The sequence below is a fragment of the Leuciscus leuciscus genome (genome assembly GCF_965113295.1).
Source record: "Leuciscus leuciscus genome assembly, chromosome: 3".
Classification (NCBI taxonomy): Eukaryota; Metazoa; Chordata; class Actinopteri; order Cypriniformes; family Leuciscidae; genus Leuciscus; species Leuciscus leuciscus.
Window position 1 is genome coordinate 40,067,802 of NC_138727.1, and position 21,163 is coordinate 40,088,964.

At 37.2% G+C, this 21,163-nt stretch overlaps 1 protein-coding gene across 1 annotated transcript; it reads right to left on the reverse strand.

The window, feature by feature from the left end:
* Positions 1 to 716: 716 nt before the first annotated feature.
* suclg1 (succinate-CoA ligase GDP/ADP-forming subunit alph) lies at positions 717 to 20,994 on the reverse strand. Its single transcript, XM_082164909.1, has 9 exons — positions 20,873 to 20,994; positions 19,388 to 19,488; positions 14,041 to 14,157; positions 13,569 to 13,781; positions 11,506 to 11,563; positions 10,117 to 10,200; positions 9,862 to 10,013; positions 4,973 to 5,161; positions 717 to 1,056 (listed from the first exon to the last, which is right to left on the reverse strand). Exons 1-9 carry the CDS (start codon positions 20,904 to 20,906, stop codon positions 1,030 to 1,032), a joined length of 975 nt encoding a protein of 324 aa, XP_082021035.1. The 5' UTR covers positions 20,907 to 20,994; the 3' UTR covers positions 717 to 1,029.
* Between the last annotated feature and the right edge of the window lie 169 nt (positions 20,995 to 21,163).

The following is a 21,163-nucleotide window of genomic DNA, read 5'->3' on the forward strand; positions in this document are numbered from 1 at the left end:
AGGAGAAAGTCCTCCCACACACATTTTTACCTCCCAGAGAGGCATGTCAGAATTAATCAACCTGTGTCTGCAAATGAAAATCCTTGCTAAAAGCCTGGGACAGGTGACATGTAGTTTCGCTCTTTTCGATGCAGACTAGATTTCAATAATTTGGCCCATTTAGCTCTGCAAATTCGTCACGCTAAAGTGAAAGTTGTCATATGAAAAGACTAAATAATCCATCTGCTGTCCAACTCTCAATGATACTTCATGACAACATTACCTGACAATGACACCGCCTTCAGTGCAGCTTTTCGAAATCTGTCGTGGCCATCTTCATGAGTATAATTGCACCTGCCACATGAAGTAGATGCTGAAAAAAATATCTGCTTTCAATGCCACAGAAAAATGACATTTAATGCACTCAAAGACTCAGGGAGCCAGAAGATCACGCTGAGCCCGGGTGAATTGCAAAAAGAACTCAAAGGCTTTCAATTGTGCAAATGAGTTCCAGCGCAAAGGGTGAGCGGCATTCTAGAGCGATTCAGTAAAAAAAAACAACAAAAAAAAATTCACACATTAGCTCTCACAGAGGGGCGATAGATTTATCAAGGCTGCCCAAAGGATAACATGCATCTTTCAAGTACACCATCGCCAGAGACGTGCAATTGAGCTGCTGTCGGTAAATGGAGCGTAGACAATGATGAAAATGTACAAATAAATTAACTACAACAAGGTAGTGTATTAGAGATATATTTTCTGGGAGGGGGGGGAAGAGGACATCATCACATAAAGCAACAAATGGCTGACATTGCTCCGAGTGTAGCTGGATTACAAGGTGAACATGTTCCTGTGTTGTACACTTCTAAGACAAAGGTTGTGATAGATTTTGAAATGTTTTTATTTCCTCTGGACCATGTATTCATAGAATCAGCTGAAAACACAAAGTGTGCGCATGGTTGAGCCTGGAGGAAGGTGCTGGGCTCCAGCAGGGATGAAGGTCCTAAGGCAGGGAGGGCAGTCTGTTTCTCACACTCTCCCTCTAACACGTTACAACATCTTCCTCTTCTCAAACTCCTGCAGAGAACAGGGAAGTGCAAACAGGAGTCAAACAAACATGATCAGCAAGGGTCCGCCTCGAATATGTCCGGAGCAGGGGTCTGTTATGCGGTTTGTTTGTGCGAGTCAGAGTTTACTGGTTTAAAGGGATGAAATAGACAATACAGAAGATAAATTAGGTGAATTAAATATGGAAATGGAGGGAAACAGAAAAGAAAAGGATGAAAAAAGAAAAGAGATTCATAAGGCAGTCACCTGATCATTTTAAATCTTACCTAAAAACGTTTTATGTACTGTTTTTACCATGCTTAGCACTTTTCGAAACCCATTTAAAGTGTATTATTATTATTAAAACAAAAATAAGTTTCTTTTAATTTGATATTTGGTAACAAACCTCCTCTAGCGTTCATGCTTGGGGTTGTCAGGTGTCCCAAACAGAGCTTTTCTCTTAAAAGAATACATTTCTTCTGTTTTTTACTTAATCTTTGCAATCTGTGCATGCTCTCGACACTGCGGTAAAAGCGGAGATGATGGAAAACAGACAAATATGTGTTTGAGTTTAGCGATTTCCACTGCGATAAAGTGTCATACAGCCAGTCTGTGTGTCTTCACAAGTCACTTGTGCTGTTTGTGCGAATAAATCTGCCATCATACATTCAGTGATGAACTATAATAAAACCAAACATGGATACCAACCATATTGTTTGTGCTTAGTACGGTATAAATACACTTTTAATGTAACATAGCCACTGTATGCTATCAGTGTTTAGTGTATTAACGAGTATCGTTCACCAAAACCATGCCAAGTATTGATTTACCATTTTATGAAGCTATCATAGTTGGTTAAATGAAGTGTGTGTGTGTGTGTGTGTGTGTGTGTGTGTGTGTGTGTGTGTGTGTGTGTGTGTGTGTGTGTGTGTGTGTGTGTGTGTGTGTGTGTGTGTGTGTGTGTGTGTGTGTCTACCATTTTTTAAATGGCTAGACTGTTCAGGCTTTATTTTGTCATCTTGGCATCTCTAATAGTCTAATAGAATCTATAGCATTTTTTATTTTATTTTTTAGATGTGGAAATGCTGAAAAGCTCCCTGCATTAAACAGGAGATGGCTTTGTGAGTCTCAGGATTTGAGGCCATATAAAGGTTAATCGCACAGGGGGAAAAAAAGGGGAAAAAACATTTACAGAAGCTGTGGGTAAACACATAAAGCTATGAGAAATGCATTGTATGATACAAAGACAAATGTAGATTGTTCCAGTCAGGAATAGCTATTTACATAGTTAATTTACAAAGGCATACAGCTACAGGGTGATGCATTGTGCTTTTGAAAATGCATTTTCCTCAACTAAGGGTGACGGAATGGTGCATTTCAGAGAGAATTCCCTTATGCAAATGTCATGTTTTAGAGACGAAGATGCTCAGGATCTTCAGTAAAAATACTTGAAGCTCTACTGCCCTCTAGTGGTCAAGCAGTGCATTGTCTCCAGCACTCTGAAATAATATTGCAGGAAATGGCCTTGAGTAACATAAGAAATTAAGTATTTGCTGTGATTACATTATTAGTAATGAGAGAGGGTAAATGAATGAGAGCATGATTAGTATCTTCCTGTGTTGTATCTAGTAGTACGCACTAGTAGGACTGGATGGTTTACTGAATATTCACAACATATTTGCAAATATTTTGTGATAGGCCTACATGTGAAATAAAATGAATTATCGTGCACATTAAGTCATTCATTTTCTTAAAAAATGTAAAGCGTTAAGAAAGATACTTGGCAAAAATGGATTAGATCGAATTTTTAATAAAAAAAATTTAATATAAATTTCCATGAATTAGCTCAAATTGTCTGCTTACCTTAAGATTTAAAACACTGATTCAAAAGTTTTTTGTATCATCAGTCAACAATCTTTAAAGAAGCGTCCCAGTGCGGCATTTTACACTATACTATACTTCTGCACTTTAAATATTGCTGTAAACTACTCTGTATGGCTATTTTAAACATTTTCATTTTTTCAAGATGATTTCGTTTTCAAAAGTGATGGAAAAGCTGATGGAGAGTAATCATTACTCCAGTCTTCAGTGTCACATGATCCTTCAGAAATCAATCTAAAATGCTTATTTGGTGTGCAAGAAATATTTATTATTAATTTGTTGAAAAAGTTTGTGCAGCTTAATATTTTTCTGAAATATTTATATTTTTCAGGATTGTTTGATGAAAAGAAAGTTCAAAAGAACAGCATTTGACTGCAATTTAATGCATCCTTGCTGAATCGAACTATTACCACAATTCTTGCTGACCCCAAACGTTTTTAACAGTAATGTACATCTAATTGTTCTTTTGTTCACTTAAAAGTAAACATCAAAAGTGATAACCCTTTATGTGAACACTTTTAATATGTTCACTTAAAGTAATGAAGCAAAAATAATAATAATTCTGTTCTGTCATTAATTATTCATCCTTGTGTCGTTCCAAACCTGTAAGACTTTCGTTCATCTTCGGAACACAAATATATATTTTTTAAAGAAATCTGAGAGCTTTCTGTCCCTCTGTTAACAGCCAACGCAATTACCACTTTAACACTTCAAAAAGTTAATTAAGAGATAGTAAAACTATTCAATCTAATTGAGCGATTTAGTTCAAATTTTCTAAAGAGACACGATCGCTTTATATGATGAACAGATTGAATTTAGGCTTTTATTCACATAAACATTCATCAACACACATCAGTTGTGGTAGACAGAAGCTCAAGCATGTTCGCTTGACGTGCGAGGACCAATGAGGTTCATTCTCTCGGGTCAAGCAGTTTCGGTTGAGCTTCTGCTTATATTCGCTGATCAATGTTTATATGTGAATAAAATATTAAATTTAATCCGTTCAGAAAATTTGGACTAAACCGCTCAATTCATTTGAATTAGTTTTACGATCTCTTTATAAACTTTTGAGACCAGAAAGGTCTCAGATTTCATCAAAAAGATCTTCATTTATGTTTCCGAAGATGAACAAAAGGTATTACGGGTTTGGAACGACATGAGGGTGAGTAATTAATGACAGAATTTTCATTTTTGGGTGAACTAACTCTTTCATTTTAAATTTGATTTGGTCAAAATGATGCATAAAGAGATACTGAATAGAGTCATAAACTGACAAATATTTCTTGGCTATATCATCCAGGCATAAACACAAGGAATAATCAGAGACACTGTGGGTTAAAGGTTGATACATCGTGAGTTGTAACATATGTGTGTGTGATAAAATGGAGAAAAAGCTTTGAGGCGTGCGTATGTGGCATCATTATTAAATCGGCCAATGAGATAAACACAGATGTATGAACACAATGGGCTGCAAAATTAACAACCAGCCAGAGTGTTTTTCATCATTACTTCCAATGATTACAAATTAGAATCCAGGGGTGTGGTGGAAGAGGAAAGAAAATGGTATTGATGCAGAGGAAGGAGCGTTTGCAACTGCTGATAATGAAAGGCTAAAATGATGAATGAGTATAATACACGCTTTCACTTTTTATACATCTTGTTAAAAGCGCTGGCTGTGTTAAATTGAGATAAAGAGGCAGAGCTGCTAACTCACCAATATAAATAGAGCTTTGTTCATTTTCTCTCTTGCGGTGTAGCTTTCTATTGAATATCTTACGGTAAAAACTGCTGTGATTGTCTAAGGGGGCCCTTTATATTAGTCACTGTTTGGCCCACAGAACACTTTAAAAAGAGTTCTCAGCAAGCTGACCTCACTGTGAGGATTCAAACTAATAGGAGGGAAATAAAAAAACCAAATAGATTTTTTACTAAGAAAGAACGCCTTTAATGGCTTGCTCACTGCATGCTTGAGTTTGCAGAAGCTAAAAACGGTTGAGCATTTATACAGTGAGGTGTGAGCTCTGTGGTGACTCTTACAGCTCACACAGAGAGAAAACGGTCTTACCTTGAACATGGAGCTGCCCAGCTGAGCCGGAGACATGCTGACGACGACTCCAGCCGACTGCAGCGCGGCGATCTTCTCTTTGGCACCCCCCTTGCCTCCAGCAATGATGGCTCCTGCGTGCCCCATTCTCCTTCCAGGAGGAGCTGTCAAGCCAGCAATGAACGACACCACTGGCTTAGCATTGGCACCCTAAAGAGTAAAAAAAAGACATAAGTTAAAAGACCTTTTTTTTTTTTGAGATTAATCCTTATATCCAGCTAGGGTTCGTAAAGACTTTTACACTGTTACAACTTTTGCTTTCCCCAAAGAAAGTTTGCATTTACTTGCAAAACTTTTGCATTTCCCGGAGAAACATTTTGTTCACTCGCAAAACTTTTGTGTTGCCCCAAGAAATGTTGTGTTTGCTCGTAAACCTTTTATTGCCCCCCAAAAATGTGCGTTCGCTTGTAAAACTTAAGTATTCCCCCAAGAAATGTTGTTTGTTCGTAAAACGTTTGTGTTGCCCCAAGAAAGTTGCGTTAGCTTGTAAAACTTGTGTTCCCCCAAGAAACATTGTGTTTGTTCGTAGAACTCTTGTTGCCCCAAAAAACGTTGTGTTCGCTTGTAAAAGCTTGTGTTCCCCTAAGAGCTCCTTAGTTTTCAACATTGATAATAAGAAGAAATGATTCTTGAAATTGTTGAAATAAATGCAACCTTGGTGAGACTTCTTTACTAAAACATTCTTTTAAATCTTAAAAAAATCTTTTTTAAAAACCGACTTGTGCGCGTTTATACAAAATTAGTCTTGGGTATCACAATGTACACCAAAAATGTGTTTAATTTGACCACTGCATTATGGGTATCCATTAAAATAACTATGGTCATAGTGGAGCTAAGTAAGGCCTACAAGAATAATGTTTTGAGACAATTACAGGAAGTGAGTCTCTATTTTTATAGACTTGTAAATAAGAGGCAAAGATAAGTGCAGGGGCTTTTAGATGGTGCATACTGTGCTCAAAATTGGCATTACAAAGGAGGCAGATCAAGGCATCTAATAGCATGTGTGGGAGTAAGCAGATGGGCAGACAGTGGTTAGAGTCTGTCATTTAATACAATCTCACTTTCATGGAAGGTAATTTGTCATGTCCATGCCAATTAACTGCCATCGCTGATGGAGCATCATGCTCAGGCTGTTTTTTCCTCATTCCAACCATATTTTGTCCTCATGAATGACATCATAATTCCAGAGTGGGATGTGGGCTGTCGTAATCGCACCAGCGTGAGGCAACAGGTGGATGAGAGTGTCTAGAATGAAATGGTAGAGTAGCATTTTGGATGTTTTTATGGCCGTTTTGACAGCTCAAAAAAAAAAAAAAAAAAAAGCGGTGTATTCTGAAAAAACTGTGTTATCTTATAATTATATTACAGAAGATATTTTTCAGTTGTATACTTCTGGGGGTTCCTGTCCTGTGTCAGCTGAACTTTTGCCAGAGATCAATAGGAATGCAAATGGATTGTTTTCTACGGTGTAATAGACCTCCCTGGGCTCAAATGGAGCCAGAACTAATTCAGACGTGCCCATTAGAATCTCACAAGAGGGAAGGTTCCTAAACTTCACAGGCAATTTTTGATTTCACTAAAAACTTTTAATGGGAATGTAAACTTGAGGTAGAGACGATGAAATGAATGTGACCGCCAGTCAAAGACAGTCTAACCTAATACTTGATAATCTTCAACTACCCGCTAACATTATAATGTGCCATTATAAAGTCTTCGGTTCAAAGCTCAAGCTCTGCTCAAGCTGTTCATGTTCATGCAGCCGACTGCAGACTAAAGCCTAATCTGGGAAGATTACGATAATGAACTGAAGTAATTACATTTTGCTCATGCACAAAACCTTGAGAGAATGCTGAAACGGAACGCCATCCTTTCATTTTGAGCTCCTTTTTTGTTGAATGACAATGACTTTCTCAAACACTCTCTAGACAACCCTATTTTAAAGTAACCGAATGCTTTCATTATTTACTCGCTGTTTTTGCAAAAATTCAGTGAACATGTTTGGAACCATATGTGGATGAGCAGATAATGACAGAATTGTAATTTTTGGGTGAGTGATCTCTTTAGAAGTGTACGAATTGAATGGATTTTTACAGAAAAATAGATGATAGATATGCAATGAACGTTTGCAGAAAACACAATTTGTCAGGTTTCCATGTTAACTATTGGAAAGCTTCCTCTCGATCATTCAACAGCTCCCAATATTGTTGCGGTGACTGTGGACTGCAAGTGGATCTTAATGGGCAACGTTCCCTAGGTGACAAATGTTAGCAATAAGCAAAAACAAGCATATAGCTGACAAGCACATGAGAGGAATATTCATATCAATATGCTAATTTGGCTGAAAAGCAATTTTGCAGTCTGCCTTGGCAATTCTGACACAAGGACTTACTGGTGTATGCGTTTAGTAGGGAGTTGATAAATTGACAGAAAAGAGGAAAACGGGGTGCTCACACCATTATTTGCACAATGCCACCGCAGCTAATAAAAATAAATAAAAGTACGAGATATGGATCCAACAGGAAGTGTGGGGGCGTTTAAATGTGCTGTGAAGTTATGGGATTGGACCATGAGCTCTTTGTCACTACTATTATTCCAAAAGAAAAAAAACAGACGCTCTTCCTAGGCCAGTCTAAAAGGGTTCATACAACAACATAAATCTGACATAACTTTTTCAAGAGCTAATAGTTTACAAGCTCCTGTATGGATTGCCGCTTCCATTACCGCCTAGAACCAGATGTATCATCCCTGTCCGCACTTTTTAATGAGACTGGCATGCGTTTAACAGTCTGATCGATTCAGGTCTTGTTAACAGCGGCACAAACGGAAAATTTCATAACTGCCAAATGCTTCTCCCAAGGCTGAATCTACTGGATGAAATGTAGCATGACCATGTATTGATCTCCATTATTCATGGCCAAGGCCATCTTTGGAGCATTCACTTAAAAACTACCTTGTTGAGGTAATGAGAAAAGTTTACCTGAAAGGACCAATTTCACACAATCTGCAACTAGTTGGTAAGGAATAATTCAATTCCCCCACTAATTTAATTGACAGGCCGGAAAAGAGGAAAGTTTCACAGTGCTAATGCGTGCTCAAAGAGCTACATGCTCGCTTTTCTCAGAGCACACTAAAACGCTTAATGGTCTATGCAACTGTGAAACTTCTCAACAATGCTGAAAATTGCAGGTTGACATTCGCCATTTCAGTTCAATTTAAATGTGGCAACAATAAGAACGAGCTCTTTAAAACAGTCTGATTCACCGGATGGAGAAGAGGCTCTTTGAACATGAGGCACTTGTTCATGCAGTTAACATATTCAGAGCGATTTGCTTGATTTTCCTGAGGTTAGCGCACCCCTCCGCTGCCACGCTCTCAGACTTGAGTTCCATCTGAATAACGTCTGGCTGTCTGAGTTCCTCTTGAGAAAATGGACTTTCGTGCGTCAGTTTGCTGTACGCAATTTGGCACAATCAGCACGGCTGAAACTATTCCATGAATATTTCTCGTGCCAACGCTTGTTTTTCAACATCACAGACAGAAAAATTCTCCCAATGCAAGAAACTTGTAAATGCATCAGCTCTCTCTATGGCTCTCAGACTGGAGGAATAAATTTGACATGCTTAATGATGACACAAACTGAGGCGCTGTTAGAGGAGTGGGGGAGGTCTTTGATTGTGAGTGAAATTCAACCAGGCTGGTCCAAAGATCACAATGAAAACCCTGTAGATATTTCTTCACAGCCAAAACAGATCAAAGAGCAGTTGGAGGCTGTTTTCTCATTCACAGAAACAATGTAAGCTCAGGGGTGAGTAGCTCCAGCCAGCAAAGAAAGAGGTGCTCCATGTGAGGTGAGGGTTCCTGTTTGTTGGAGAAAGCTGCCGATATCCAGAAGATGAAAAACATTGTGTAGGTCCCAAGGGCGAAGAAAAAAATAAGCATTGATTCATGGGTCAAAAAGTGATTCATGAATGAATAGCAGTGATTCTTAACCTTTGAGTGGTGTGTGTGTGTGTGTGGAAGATCTTGAAGGCAGTTCACCAAAAATGAAATAACAAAACCAGCATAAAATACGTATGAGATGTCTTTTGAATGGATAAAATAGCTTTCTGTGAAGAACAGATGGAAATATCAAACCTCATTTGCATGTTTAAATATGACATCTGATGTCAAAATGCCGCCAAACATCATCAGTTCTCCATGTCTCATAAAAGTTCACAACTTGTTAAATTTGAATTCGTCTACTGTGCTATTGTGGAGGAGATGTTTTCCATTGACTTACAGCCTACATTTTACTCTGTTCCTCACACAAAACTATAATATGACTTCAGAAGAATGGAGTATAGTGAAAGAGTCAAATGGATTACTTTTATAATACTTTTATCATGCTTTTTTGTAATTGTGGAGCTTGACAGCCCCTGGTCTCATTCAGTGTTAATGGTTTAGAAAAAGAGTATTGTGAACATCCTGACTAACATTTCCTTTTGTGATTGACAGAAGAAAGTATAAGGGTTTGAATGAATGAAGAGGGTTAATTTTAGGGTGAACTATTGCTTTAACTTTACCTGTATACAGCCAGAAATATTGTTTATTTTACATGCATTTGCTGAACAAATTTGGCCTAAAAAATTTAAATAATATAAAATGCATTTGCTGGAAGTTAACCAACAACTGGAGGTTGCTGTTGTAGAAAAATTTGGAGATAGCTTAAAGATAGCCTTGTGTTATGAGGGTAAGGAAGTAAGTGTTAAAAGGTTGAGGTAAAATTATTAGACACATACAGACATATAACCTTTAAATTTAACAGCATTTCTCATTTAAGAAATCACATGTGAACATTAGAAGCAGCTTACAGAGTTGTGCTGTTTCAGGTACTCTGCCGCATTCTCTTCTGCATCTCCTCCAATTTCTCCAATCAGAATGATGCCTTCAGTTTTTGGGTCCTGTAAGAACACCTCCAGGCAGTCAATGAAGTTAGTGCCATTAAAAGGGTCTCCACCGATACCTGAAAGAAAAGACACTTTATTCAAAGACCTCTCTGCACTAAACACTTCCTGTAGTCTAGGCAGATGTATTATAATGGATGACTGATGGCTAGTTTGCCATACCAATGCACAGCGACTGGCCCAGACCCACTTGGGTCGTCTGATGTACTGCTTCATACGTTAGAGTGCCCGATCTAGATACAATGCCTGTGAAAATAAAGAGGAGAATAGAGCAAGATAAAGATAAATTGCAATTTTATAATGTAATTTGTGTTGTTAATTGAACATATTAATTTAGTACAAATAACTATTAGATTAAAAAACATGACTAACAATTTACATTTGCACACTGCAGTACTTAACTGGCAAAGGTTCAAACATATGATTACTTAATAGGTACAGTATATAGTGTAATTAACAGACAGCCCTAAATTAATACATCAAAGTGTGAGTCTCTACTTCTCTTCCATTGATTATGTGTTCTGCAGATCATACACTTAGAAGAAAAGGTTCTATATAGAACCTTAAAGGGTTCTTTCAGGTGCTGCAAGATTTAGTTTTAATTAATACATTTTTAATTTTGATGAAATTTTATGAATGAAACAGTTTATAAACATACTTTATCACAAGAAAAAAAATGTAATAAATGATTACATAATACTGTCATGTTTAATGGTTAAGACATTTCTCCTTGTATACATTTTTTTGGGCATTAAGAGTTCTTTAAAATTCAGAAGTCAAGAAATCTACAGTAGGGTTCTATATTGAACCACATTGAATGTTTTTTTCTTTTTTTCTAAGAGTGTAGTTTCCTGTCTTCACAATATTCTAGAGAGCAAAATGTAAATTCCTAGTAGGATTTAACATTTTAATGCATTTTTGCTGCTCTCAGTTCTGTTCCTAATGCCCAATGAAACCAGGGGGCAACTAGCCAGCGTTAAAAACAAATCTTTACAAATGTCAAATGTAACCTAATAGAAACACAGTACTGGAAAAGGCCAATTTCAGCTGAACCAATTCCAGACAGATGAGGTCACAACTCTTATTATAGGAACAGGCACCAAGCTGAACTCTTGAGTACTATTCTTCAGAGCTCCTCAAAAACCTGTGTCTAGTGATGTGACGGCACAGCCCTGCAGTTTAAAATTCCTTGACAGAGCACTGATGAGAAGTTATCTGCACCGCTCTCTTTTTAGCAGTCTGAACACTGCGTTACGGTCTACATCTGAGTTCATGTTCGAGCAGAGACTTTTCATCATCCCTGACATGGTGAGACACACTTACAAATCCGACACATTAAAAAGGGTCCATCTCAAATCGAGATCCTGTGGCTCTGTCTGTCTGATGCTTATTTTATGAACTTGAAGACAGGAGGAATGCTAGGCTTTGCAAGGATCTTTTAAGATCCTATTCAATCAGTATGTGAGCTGCTCCAGTGTCAAACTCTTCTGGAAGGATGACTGAGGGAGTTTACTTTGTCATAAAAAAGGTGTCATCCAGTGGAGCTCTTACCAACTCTTCCTTTCTTGTGGATGTGTCCAGGCATGATCCCAATTTTGCACTCGCCAGGCTGCAAGTAGAGAAAAGAAAAGTTGAAATTATATATTTTACTTTAGGCAATTAAAAATTACAAGCAGTAGGTTTTGAAGTAAACATGAAATCAAAACTGATCAAATTCAATACACATTCCAGGGGGCATATACACAATAAAGCCGCTCAGTAAAATGTTAGTCTTAAGTGTGTAAAAATTCTAAGAATTAGGTAATTTTATTTTTATTCCTAGACTTAAGAATAAGTGTGATTCATTAAGCTTCCTATGCGTTAAGACTAGGTCTCAGCTCCTAAATTAATTAAGAGTGCTGGAGAGGTGTCCTAACCTAGTTAGGAGAAACAAGATGGCAGCAGAGAGGAGGAGACCACACACTTTAATTTCACAAACTTCGTCAATTTGAGCCCGATTCAGACCCTGACAATATTAAAGATCAAGAGGATCGTCCAGAACGGATTTCACAGGATGTTTATGGTATGTTTTTTTTAGTTTTTTTTTTATACATTATAGATACGATGTTATCCACCATTTAATTGTGATATTTGTCAGAAAACTAAGGTGATACAAATAGTAAGTGATGAACAACCATGGTTAATTGTCCTGAGGAGAGGTGAACCATCTTACAAAAGCGAGAGATTAAAAAAGCAACAGAAAACAAAGCTGTTCTCCATAAAAAGTGCAGCGCACAGATAAACGTTTGGGTTTATCTATGTTTAGGAACACTGTTTAAAATAAATTAACCACTTTAAGTTCGTCAGCCTAAGGAAGGTCAAACAAATGAGTTTTGGAAACGTTCTGGAAAAAACAGTCTCTCTTTGACATTGCAGCAAGCTCAACCAGGCCTCGTCCACTTTTTTTGCGTATTCCGTTGGCGTGGATTATTTAAATGAGTAATAATGTGACTTCATAAGATCCGGAAAAATCATGTTGTAGTCCAAACAATCTAAGTGTATTCATCCATGATAAAAGCTCCATACGGCTCGGGGGGGGGGGGGGGGGGGGGACAATAAAGGCCTTCTGAAGTGAAGCGATGCGTTCGTGTAAGAAAAATATCCATATTTAAAACTTTCTCGACTAAAATAACTATCTTCCGGAAGACGGCCTATGCAAGTCGACTTACGCCAAAAGAGTAAATCAAAAGTTTTTCATAATGTTTTTGCTGATTTTCTGAATGCTGATTTGCTGCTCAAAATCTTTTTCTTTTTTTTATCAATTCTGAAAACTGTTGCATTGCTAAATATTTCTGATTCTAAGAACCTTTGATCAATAGAAAATTCAATAGAACAGCAGTTAGTTGAGATCTAAATCTTTTGAAATCTAAAAATGTTTTACTGCTACTTTATCAATTTCAACATGTCCTTGATGAAAAGAAGTACTAATTCCTTTTTTTATTATATACATTCATTTTTCTTTTCCTAGAAACTTTAAAATGGTAGTGTATAGAGACCATTTCCCACAATCTATTCTAAACCATTTCAGACGATTTAAGTCACAACCCAAGTTTCCACAACCTAATATCCTGATTAATCTGTCACATTACGGAAGTAAAATGGGTTGTGAAAGTGTTCCATATTGACTTTAAACAGTGTTTTTAAAAGAGACAGTGTTCAAAGAGTGGCTTCTTTGTGTTGCATTTTAATCTCATAATACAAATCCTCTCGCTTAGTTAGTGGACTAAGGTTTCCAAAAACCTGTATGGGTACAAAAAAAACAAAGGTAACACTTTAGTTTAGGGTCCAATTCTCACTATTAACTAGTTGCTTATTAGCATGCATATTACTAGGATATTGGCTGTTTATTAGTACTTATAAAGTACATATTATGTCTTATTCTGCATGAGCTTATTCTACATCACTTAATAACACTACCTAAACTTAACAACTACCTTACTAACTATTAATAAGCAGTAATTAGGAGTTTATTGAGGCAAAAGTCATAGTTAATAGTTAGTTAATAGTAAGAATTGGACCCTAAACTAAAGTGTAACCAAAAAACAAACAAAAAACAGCATAAGTGCAGCTCTCACGTTGATGACACCGGGACAGTTGGGGCCAACGAGGCGGGTCTTGTTCTGGCGGAGCAGCTTGTGTTTGACCCGCACCATGTCCTGCTGAGGGATTCCCTCTGTGATACAGACAGCTAGTGGTATCTCTGCGTCAATTGCTTCGATGATGGCGGCTGCAGCGAAAGGGGGCGGCACGTAGATCACGGTGGCTTCAGCCCCGGTGCCATCTTTAGCCTAAAAAACAAATTAAGAATCATTCACAGAACTAAAAAAATACTAGGTCAAACATCCAATTTGAGCATTTCAGTTGCAGTTGGGATTTATTTGAAAGTGTTTAAACTGATAAGGATTAAACAACCAGCCTCTGGCCTTTAACACTTCTGTTACGGTTGGCATCGCTTGCTCTAAATAAGTCCCCTTAGAGAATCAGACCAGCTGTCCAAAAAGTAACTGTGGCTCAAACGAGACTGTCAGCAGTCACACAGGCCATTACCTCCTTCACAGAGTTGAAGACTGGCAGACCCAGGTGTGTTTTGCCCCCCTTGCCTGGGGACACTCCTCCTACTAAGTGAGAGCCATAGTCCAGAGACTGCTGACTGTGAAAGGTGCCCTAGAGACAGAGAGAGAAAAAAAGATAATATCATTCAATGAAGGAAATAAATGAATTTGGCTTACTGACAGCATAGTCAGCTAGTAATGTATTAACATTAAATGGGTCACATCACAAAACAAAAGGAAAATCTAGGTTTCCTTTGAGTAAAAGATCTTGGTGTACTATGAAAACATACAGTAACTTTGAGAATGAAAACACAAAACTTCATCCCCTGTCCAAAAAGATTGTTTGTTGATACAAACTACTCATTCTGAACAGACAGATACTATCATTCCTAAACACCAAAAGAACTAAAGATATAAGTGAAGTGTGTGAAAGTTCACTAAACCTTGAGCCATTTCTGCTCATGTGAAGCACCTGTTGTTCTGCAAATCTTAGCAGTAGAAGGAGTGGCTGAAATTTATTTTTAACCAGGTCCATGATCATTTTATTCAATTTGATCTTAACCATTATTAATACAGCATAATTTTTGATTGGTTTGTGACCACACAACAACTGATATGTTGTACACTTTTCAAAGAAACTGCTAATAAAAAACTTTGACGTTTGTACTGAACTCAAAAGCAAACCCTCTGCCAGAGCATGAGCAGACCAAAGTGCAAAGGTGGCCTTTCTCAAAAGGCAGAAGTAAAAAAGAAAAAAAAGAGTTGTCAAAAGAAAAAAAAAAAAAAGTGTAAAAAAAATAAATAAGACACAAGTATAAAAATTATAGACAATGTACAGTACATGGACCTCAATAAAATAGAACAAATTTAAATAAAGTAAAATATAAATAAAACAAACAAAGAGTAAATGGACCTTAATAAAATACAACAAATTAAAATAAAACAAATACAAAAAAAAAGTCTAACATTTTAAATTAAATCTGTATAACTAACATGTGACACACTGCTGGAACACAGACCCCAAACCATTACACAAAGAAAAAATATTTTGCGTAATGGTCACGCATAGATTTTGCAAGATTTGCAGTATGTAGATAAATCAGTTTAGCTTGGTTATTAAATTACAGACTAAATGTAAAGACACTAATGTGGAACATGATATATATACTTTCCCAGCATGCAGCCCAGAACATAGACTTACAAATGCACTTTCATTATTTGAAGCACTTTAAAATCAATGAATGCTGTAAAATAAAAATGTATCAGTAAAATACTCTTTACCCATGATTAGGGATTTGAACAGTCTGTGAAAATGGTACGTCACGAACTTTAACCTTCCATTCCCGCTATGTCCATGTTAATTATTACAAATTATTTTGAAACATCACAGATAAGTCCAAAGGTAAGGGTCGCCAGTATCACGTCAATATCTACCACTGTAATGTTTTAAATATAATTAGAAAGAATGAGGAAACCTGGCACGTTTTCGATCCATTTCCCCTCCGAGCGTTCCCTTGCCAACTTTTCTACCATCATTTGTTCTCATGCTTTCATTAACGCTGAAGTGCTGAGCTAACTTTACCGTTTTTCCTGCACGCTGCCTCCGTTAACAGTGTAGCGATTAATTTGAGGTATGGTTTGCTTATGTAGCCGAACAGCAAAGTTAATATGCCGCGATGACACTCGAGTCATTCCTCATCCCCTTCTAATTATAATGAGTGTTCATTAAAACTTCATCTAATAACCCTTTATTATGGTAAAGAGCCGTTTGGAAGAGGGTGAAGGAGAGTTAGAGAAATGCAATGAGAGATTGGAAATAAATCACAGGGGTGAGAAAAGCAAGGTTATTAGATGCTGTAGACGGAAGTTTTAGCGTAAAGGGCCTATGGGCAGATGTCAAGAACAATTGTGTCTGTCTCTCCTCCTTTCATAATAAAATAAAGCATGGAAGGATAGTACATTTAAAACCCAACACATGTTTAACAATATTCTTTAAAGCAGTCATGTCATATTTTTATTTTATACATTTAAACTGCCCCTATTATGCCCCTATTCTTTAGGTAGGAGACCTCTAAAACAACAGGTTTGCATACATGAAAGGTCAAAAAACACTTTAATTTTCTCATAATATACATTGCAGACTACCTTATTTCTTAAAGGCTGAAAACGGTTCGTTCGAAAATTCAGTCTGTCTAAACCCCTGCTTTCCGTGAGCCTAGTCTGCTCTGATTGGATCAGATGGATGATTGGTCTTCCTCTCGGAAACAAGAGCTGAATTTCAGCTCTGGATGCTTCCTCAGTACTTGTATACACAGTGATACGATCAGGAACGATGGCGTGGGTTTTTCCGTATCAATTCCAACACGAGTCGTCATCCTTTTGAAGTGCAGCAATGTGGATTCGCAGCGTCTTTTCGACATGTTTACAACACGAACCAAACTCTTCCAGGCCTCGGCTACAACTACAGTGTTTGACGGCGAGTTGCTTTGCGGGCAGCCAATGAAGACCATAGGCTGGCATTATGCAAAATTGGTATTCATAGATGCCACCTACGTCACTACAAATAGAACGCCGCCATATTTACGACAGACTCGCCCGGTATGGCCGCCCAAACTGCCCATTAGAATGAAAGAGAGAGACAGAGATACCTGGAGAAAGTTAAAATTTTAGGCTCCGATCCTTATTTGTTACCCCCAGTTTTCTTTAGTCCATTATTATCTGCCCCAGGCTTGCCCCAATTGGCCTTTCATGATATAGAAATACTTAAGTCATAGAGCTTCATGGCGCGCGTTCATGAGAGTCGAGGCGATGTCATGAATGAATCTATGAATCTGCAGCTGTTCGGCTGGCATGAATGAATCTATCTAATCCGAACAGCAGCACTGGCAGAGTCCAGAGAGACACCAGCATCAGCACAGCCAGAGACATCAGCAAATATCATAAAAGACTGCCATATCTGTCCGAAAGAACAGATGTTCAATTATAGAGAAGGTTTAATACACACAAATATCGAAATGAAAGAATCTTTCGAGTCGAATCTTTTTGAATGATTCACTCACGATTCGGCTGCGATTAAAAGCTATCAAGAGGTAAAGCTCATCAGTGATTATAATATAACGACTTAAATTGCAGTTTGTTCGTCACATAAAGCTATCATATGAATAAATAACGATATTAATATAACGGACAAGTCGTATTAGATCACTTTTATTATACTTTTGTGATGTTTTTTTGTCTTTTTTGTCTTTTTTTCGTGACAGCCCCCAGTAGGCTAACGTTACTCATTCACTTTCATTACATCGACAAGAAGAGTCTCCATTAGGCTACATATGTGACCCTGGACCACAAAACCAGTCTTATGGGTAATTTTTTTTAAATTGAGATTTAAACATCATCTGAAAGCTGAATACATAATCTTTCCATTGATGTATGGTTTGTTAGGATAGGACAATATTTGGCCGAGATACAAGTTGTCCATTTCTATTGGCGATAGTGCTGCATCCATTCACAAAAATAAATGTTTTATATATTTAAGGTGGGAAATTTACAAAATATCTTCATGGAACATGATCTTTACTTAATATCCTAATGATTGTGGGCATAAAAGAAAAATCTATAATTTTGACCCATACAATGTATTGTTGGCTATTGCCACAAATATACCCGTGCAACATAAGACTGGTTTTGTGATCCAGGGTCACATATTCAAAAATGTCCCTTTGTCTTCCATGGAAAGTAAACTTAAGGATTTGCACATGAAGGTGAGTAAATGACGGCAGAATTATTTTTGGAAGAACTAGTCCTTTAATATGCATTTCAAGGCTGAGATTATGCATCGTCTGCAGAGCTAACGTTAACTTACACAAAATAACATCTAAAGCGCATGTGACGAAGACAATATCTTTATGAACTTCAGAAAAATATTTATTAGATTTAGGTAGGTATTAACTAACAGACAGACATATATTCAAAACAACCCCAAATCTTACTAACTTATCATGATAAAGTGCTTTCGGCTGTTGTTGCAGCCAACTGCACAACATATTGCAGGCAATACTGAGACCGTCGGTCGTAAAGATGGCGGCGGAAAGCTACAGTGACGTCAGGTGAACCGAATTAATAGGTATAGATAGATATGAAACAGGAAGTGAGACTGGAATTGTTGACGACTCGTTTCACGAGCCAATAACTCTATTTGTTGTGCACTTTGATCTTAAAAACTTTACAGACCTTTTACATTCACAAACAGATATATTACACACTGCATGAAAGGTAACATTTGAAAAAGCATAATAGGGGCCCTTTAATATATTGATTTATAAACAAATGTATTCGTTATTTATTGAATTCATCTTTTTTTTTCATTGTTTCCTTCCACTTGTGTTTTTTAGAGGCATCAAAAACCACTTTGCATTCAAAATGTTGTGGTCAACATAATTACAAACAAGGAAGAAAGACTGACCACTTGACCACTGTAGCGTTCAGTTAATAATTATGTGCAAAATTATAAATGCCCTTTTGGGTTTCATAAGCATGCAGGCTTTACATCCACCTCATCAGATGCATCTGTTCTGTTTGCAAAACCTGATTTATTCACTTTTTAATATTTTGAGTTAAATAAAACTTTGGCTTAATCGACAGGATCTGTGACATGATATTAATTAACATAAAAATGATTTCGAATCCCTCAGTTTGTGAAACAAAAAGTGTCAAAACAACATTTATTATTGTTCATTTCGTTGATGAGACTTTGTTATATACCTAAATTAATACACACAAAAAAGCTTACTGAGATATTTAAATGGTAGGCAGTCACGCTACAGACAGATAATGTTTAGTGAAGTTTTATTCAGACATAAAATGAAAGCTGCATAGACTAAAAGATCGATATTGTCAAAAATTCCCCATCATCCACACAGATGGCATGTTTACCTGTTGTAGTTTATCCAAAATAGATGGCAAAACACGCCATCGGAGAAGCGCTAATTAAACGCCCCCAATGCAGTCACTTCAGCCTTCCAAAACTGTTTCAGCTAAAAATGGATTCTCAAATACTTTTGGTTACGGAAATTCCAATGCATCGCTACATTTAACCCCTTATGGTCAGGTATGGTGAGTAGATGATCAAGTTCAAAATACAGTGAGATGTCCTGTTATTGCTCAATTCTCAGCCAGTTTCCTGTCATTCAAGTGAGCCACAACCAATCAAATATTGGTTACTTCAATCAGCAACTAAACAAAAAGGTACTAAAATGAAATAAAATAACTAACATGAAACCAGAACTTTTCACATATGTGGGCTGAAATGTAGGCTTTGGGGTGCATAGACTGGGGTTACACACCTGTTTTCCTGTGAAGCCTTGACAGATGACCTTAGTGTTCTTGTCGATGTAAAGGTTCTTCCTGTTTCCAGTATAACAGTGTCTCACCCCAGCCTGCTGCACTGCAAATACAAAGACAACAGCAGTGGAATAAGTCAATACCTACACATCCAAAAGTGTATGAAACATTCAAGAGGATTTTTTTACATTCTTAGTGAAGTCTGCATGACCAAATGTTGCTGTTTGTATAAATATTGGATTTCTTGTTTTCATTTTGTGTCCACCACACCTGCCTGCAGTTTATTTATTAATCCGTCACACTAAATGCAAAGTCAACTCGGCAGCTATATTAGTAAACTTAGTTTAGGCCTAAGAAGAAGTTGTTGGCTTCTCTTTCACATTACTCTATTCGTTCCCTACAGTGTCTGATGTCCAAAGGTCATGCTGCCTTGACCTCTCAAATAGTTTAGAAATAACACAGGGTTGGAACAGACGACAATAGTTGCAAAGCAAAAAATCCAATTAGTTTATCAGTGATCAGCGAACAGTTTTGACTCTAACAGAACAGAATAGGACTTCAAGAAAATAGGCTATTGATCACAGCTGACAGGATTAAACAGCCCATCCACATTTCTCTAGGTTAAAGTTCACCTAAACCACTCATAGACAAGGAGTTTTCGATCTTTTAGATGCCATGGACCCCCAATATGATCATACTTCCAACAGATGTGAAATAACTGCATATTGCATTATACTGTAATCTAACTAAGTTTGTGATTCATGTGTTTGTAAGCACATGCAGTGTATCACAAAGGGAAGTTAGTCAACACTGCTTTCTGTTCAGCTGGAGTGAAAATTCCATTATTGACAGACAACTGAATTGCACAAGAGTTAACCAAAGATTTCAAAAATGGCAACACCATTTCACAGACATTGTAAAATGCTCAGAGCATTTAGATTTTCTACATTGTTATTATAGAATAAAACTAAGTATTTAAAATGTTACGCACATACAGTCAGTGAAGTACAAGCAACCACACACCTACATGTCACACTGTCAACACGCGTTCAGCAGACTATAGTGCCATCCTAGTTGAGGATATGAGCAAAATTGTGATCATAACTGTCGCAAAGACAGTCTCTGTCCCTTCCACTTCCAGCATATAAATTAGCACTAAGTTATATCAAATGATAGTGCTGTGTCTGTTATCTTCAAAGTTACCCAGACACTATCATTAACATATTAGAGACATTTTAAAAGACAACCTCGTGGTTGAAATTAAACAAATTTACCAGTACAGGTCACCCGTTGATAAGTCCACTGATATGTTACATTTGGTGCTGAAAACAGCAACACAACAGCATTAGCATTAGCTGACTATGTGTGTTTAATCGAAATAGAAATAAATAAATGACTCCGACGTTTTCAATGTCTGCTGGAACAAAGTCAAAACAAAGACAGAGATGTGTTTAAAATGTAACAACACTCGTGTTGGTTTTACTTACAGAGGAACCGGGCAAACAACCTGCTGTGAGACATCTTCGGTCATTCACCAATGACACCGGACAGACATGGACCTAAACGTCAGCGTACATAGTAGTCCTGCTAGATGCCTGAAGAGATATAATCGCTTTCATACGGGGTAAATTCATTTTTGTACAGTGTGTGGGTAAATTACATCTAAAACACACTATAGCATTACATCTGACTTTAGAAATAAATTTAACTCTGTATTTAGAATTAATCCATGAAAACGGGCATTATTTGCTTAAAAGCGCAAGGAATGCTGGACAATG

Excerpts from the sequence above, each read along its gene's own strand:
- suclg1 (XM_082164909.1), bottom strand. The coding sequence starts at position 20,906 with ATGTCTCACAGCAGGTTGTTTGCCCGGTTCCTCT. Across the intron at positions 10,201-11,505 it reads CCACAAGAAAGGAAGAGTTG|GCATTGTATCTAGATCGGGC; the intron begins GTAAGAGCTCCA and ends TTATTTTCACAG. Across the intron at positions 5,162-9,861 it reads ACCTGAAACAGCACAACTCT|GGTGCCAATGCTAAGCCAGT; the intron begins GTAAGCTGCTTC and ends TTTACTCTTTAG.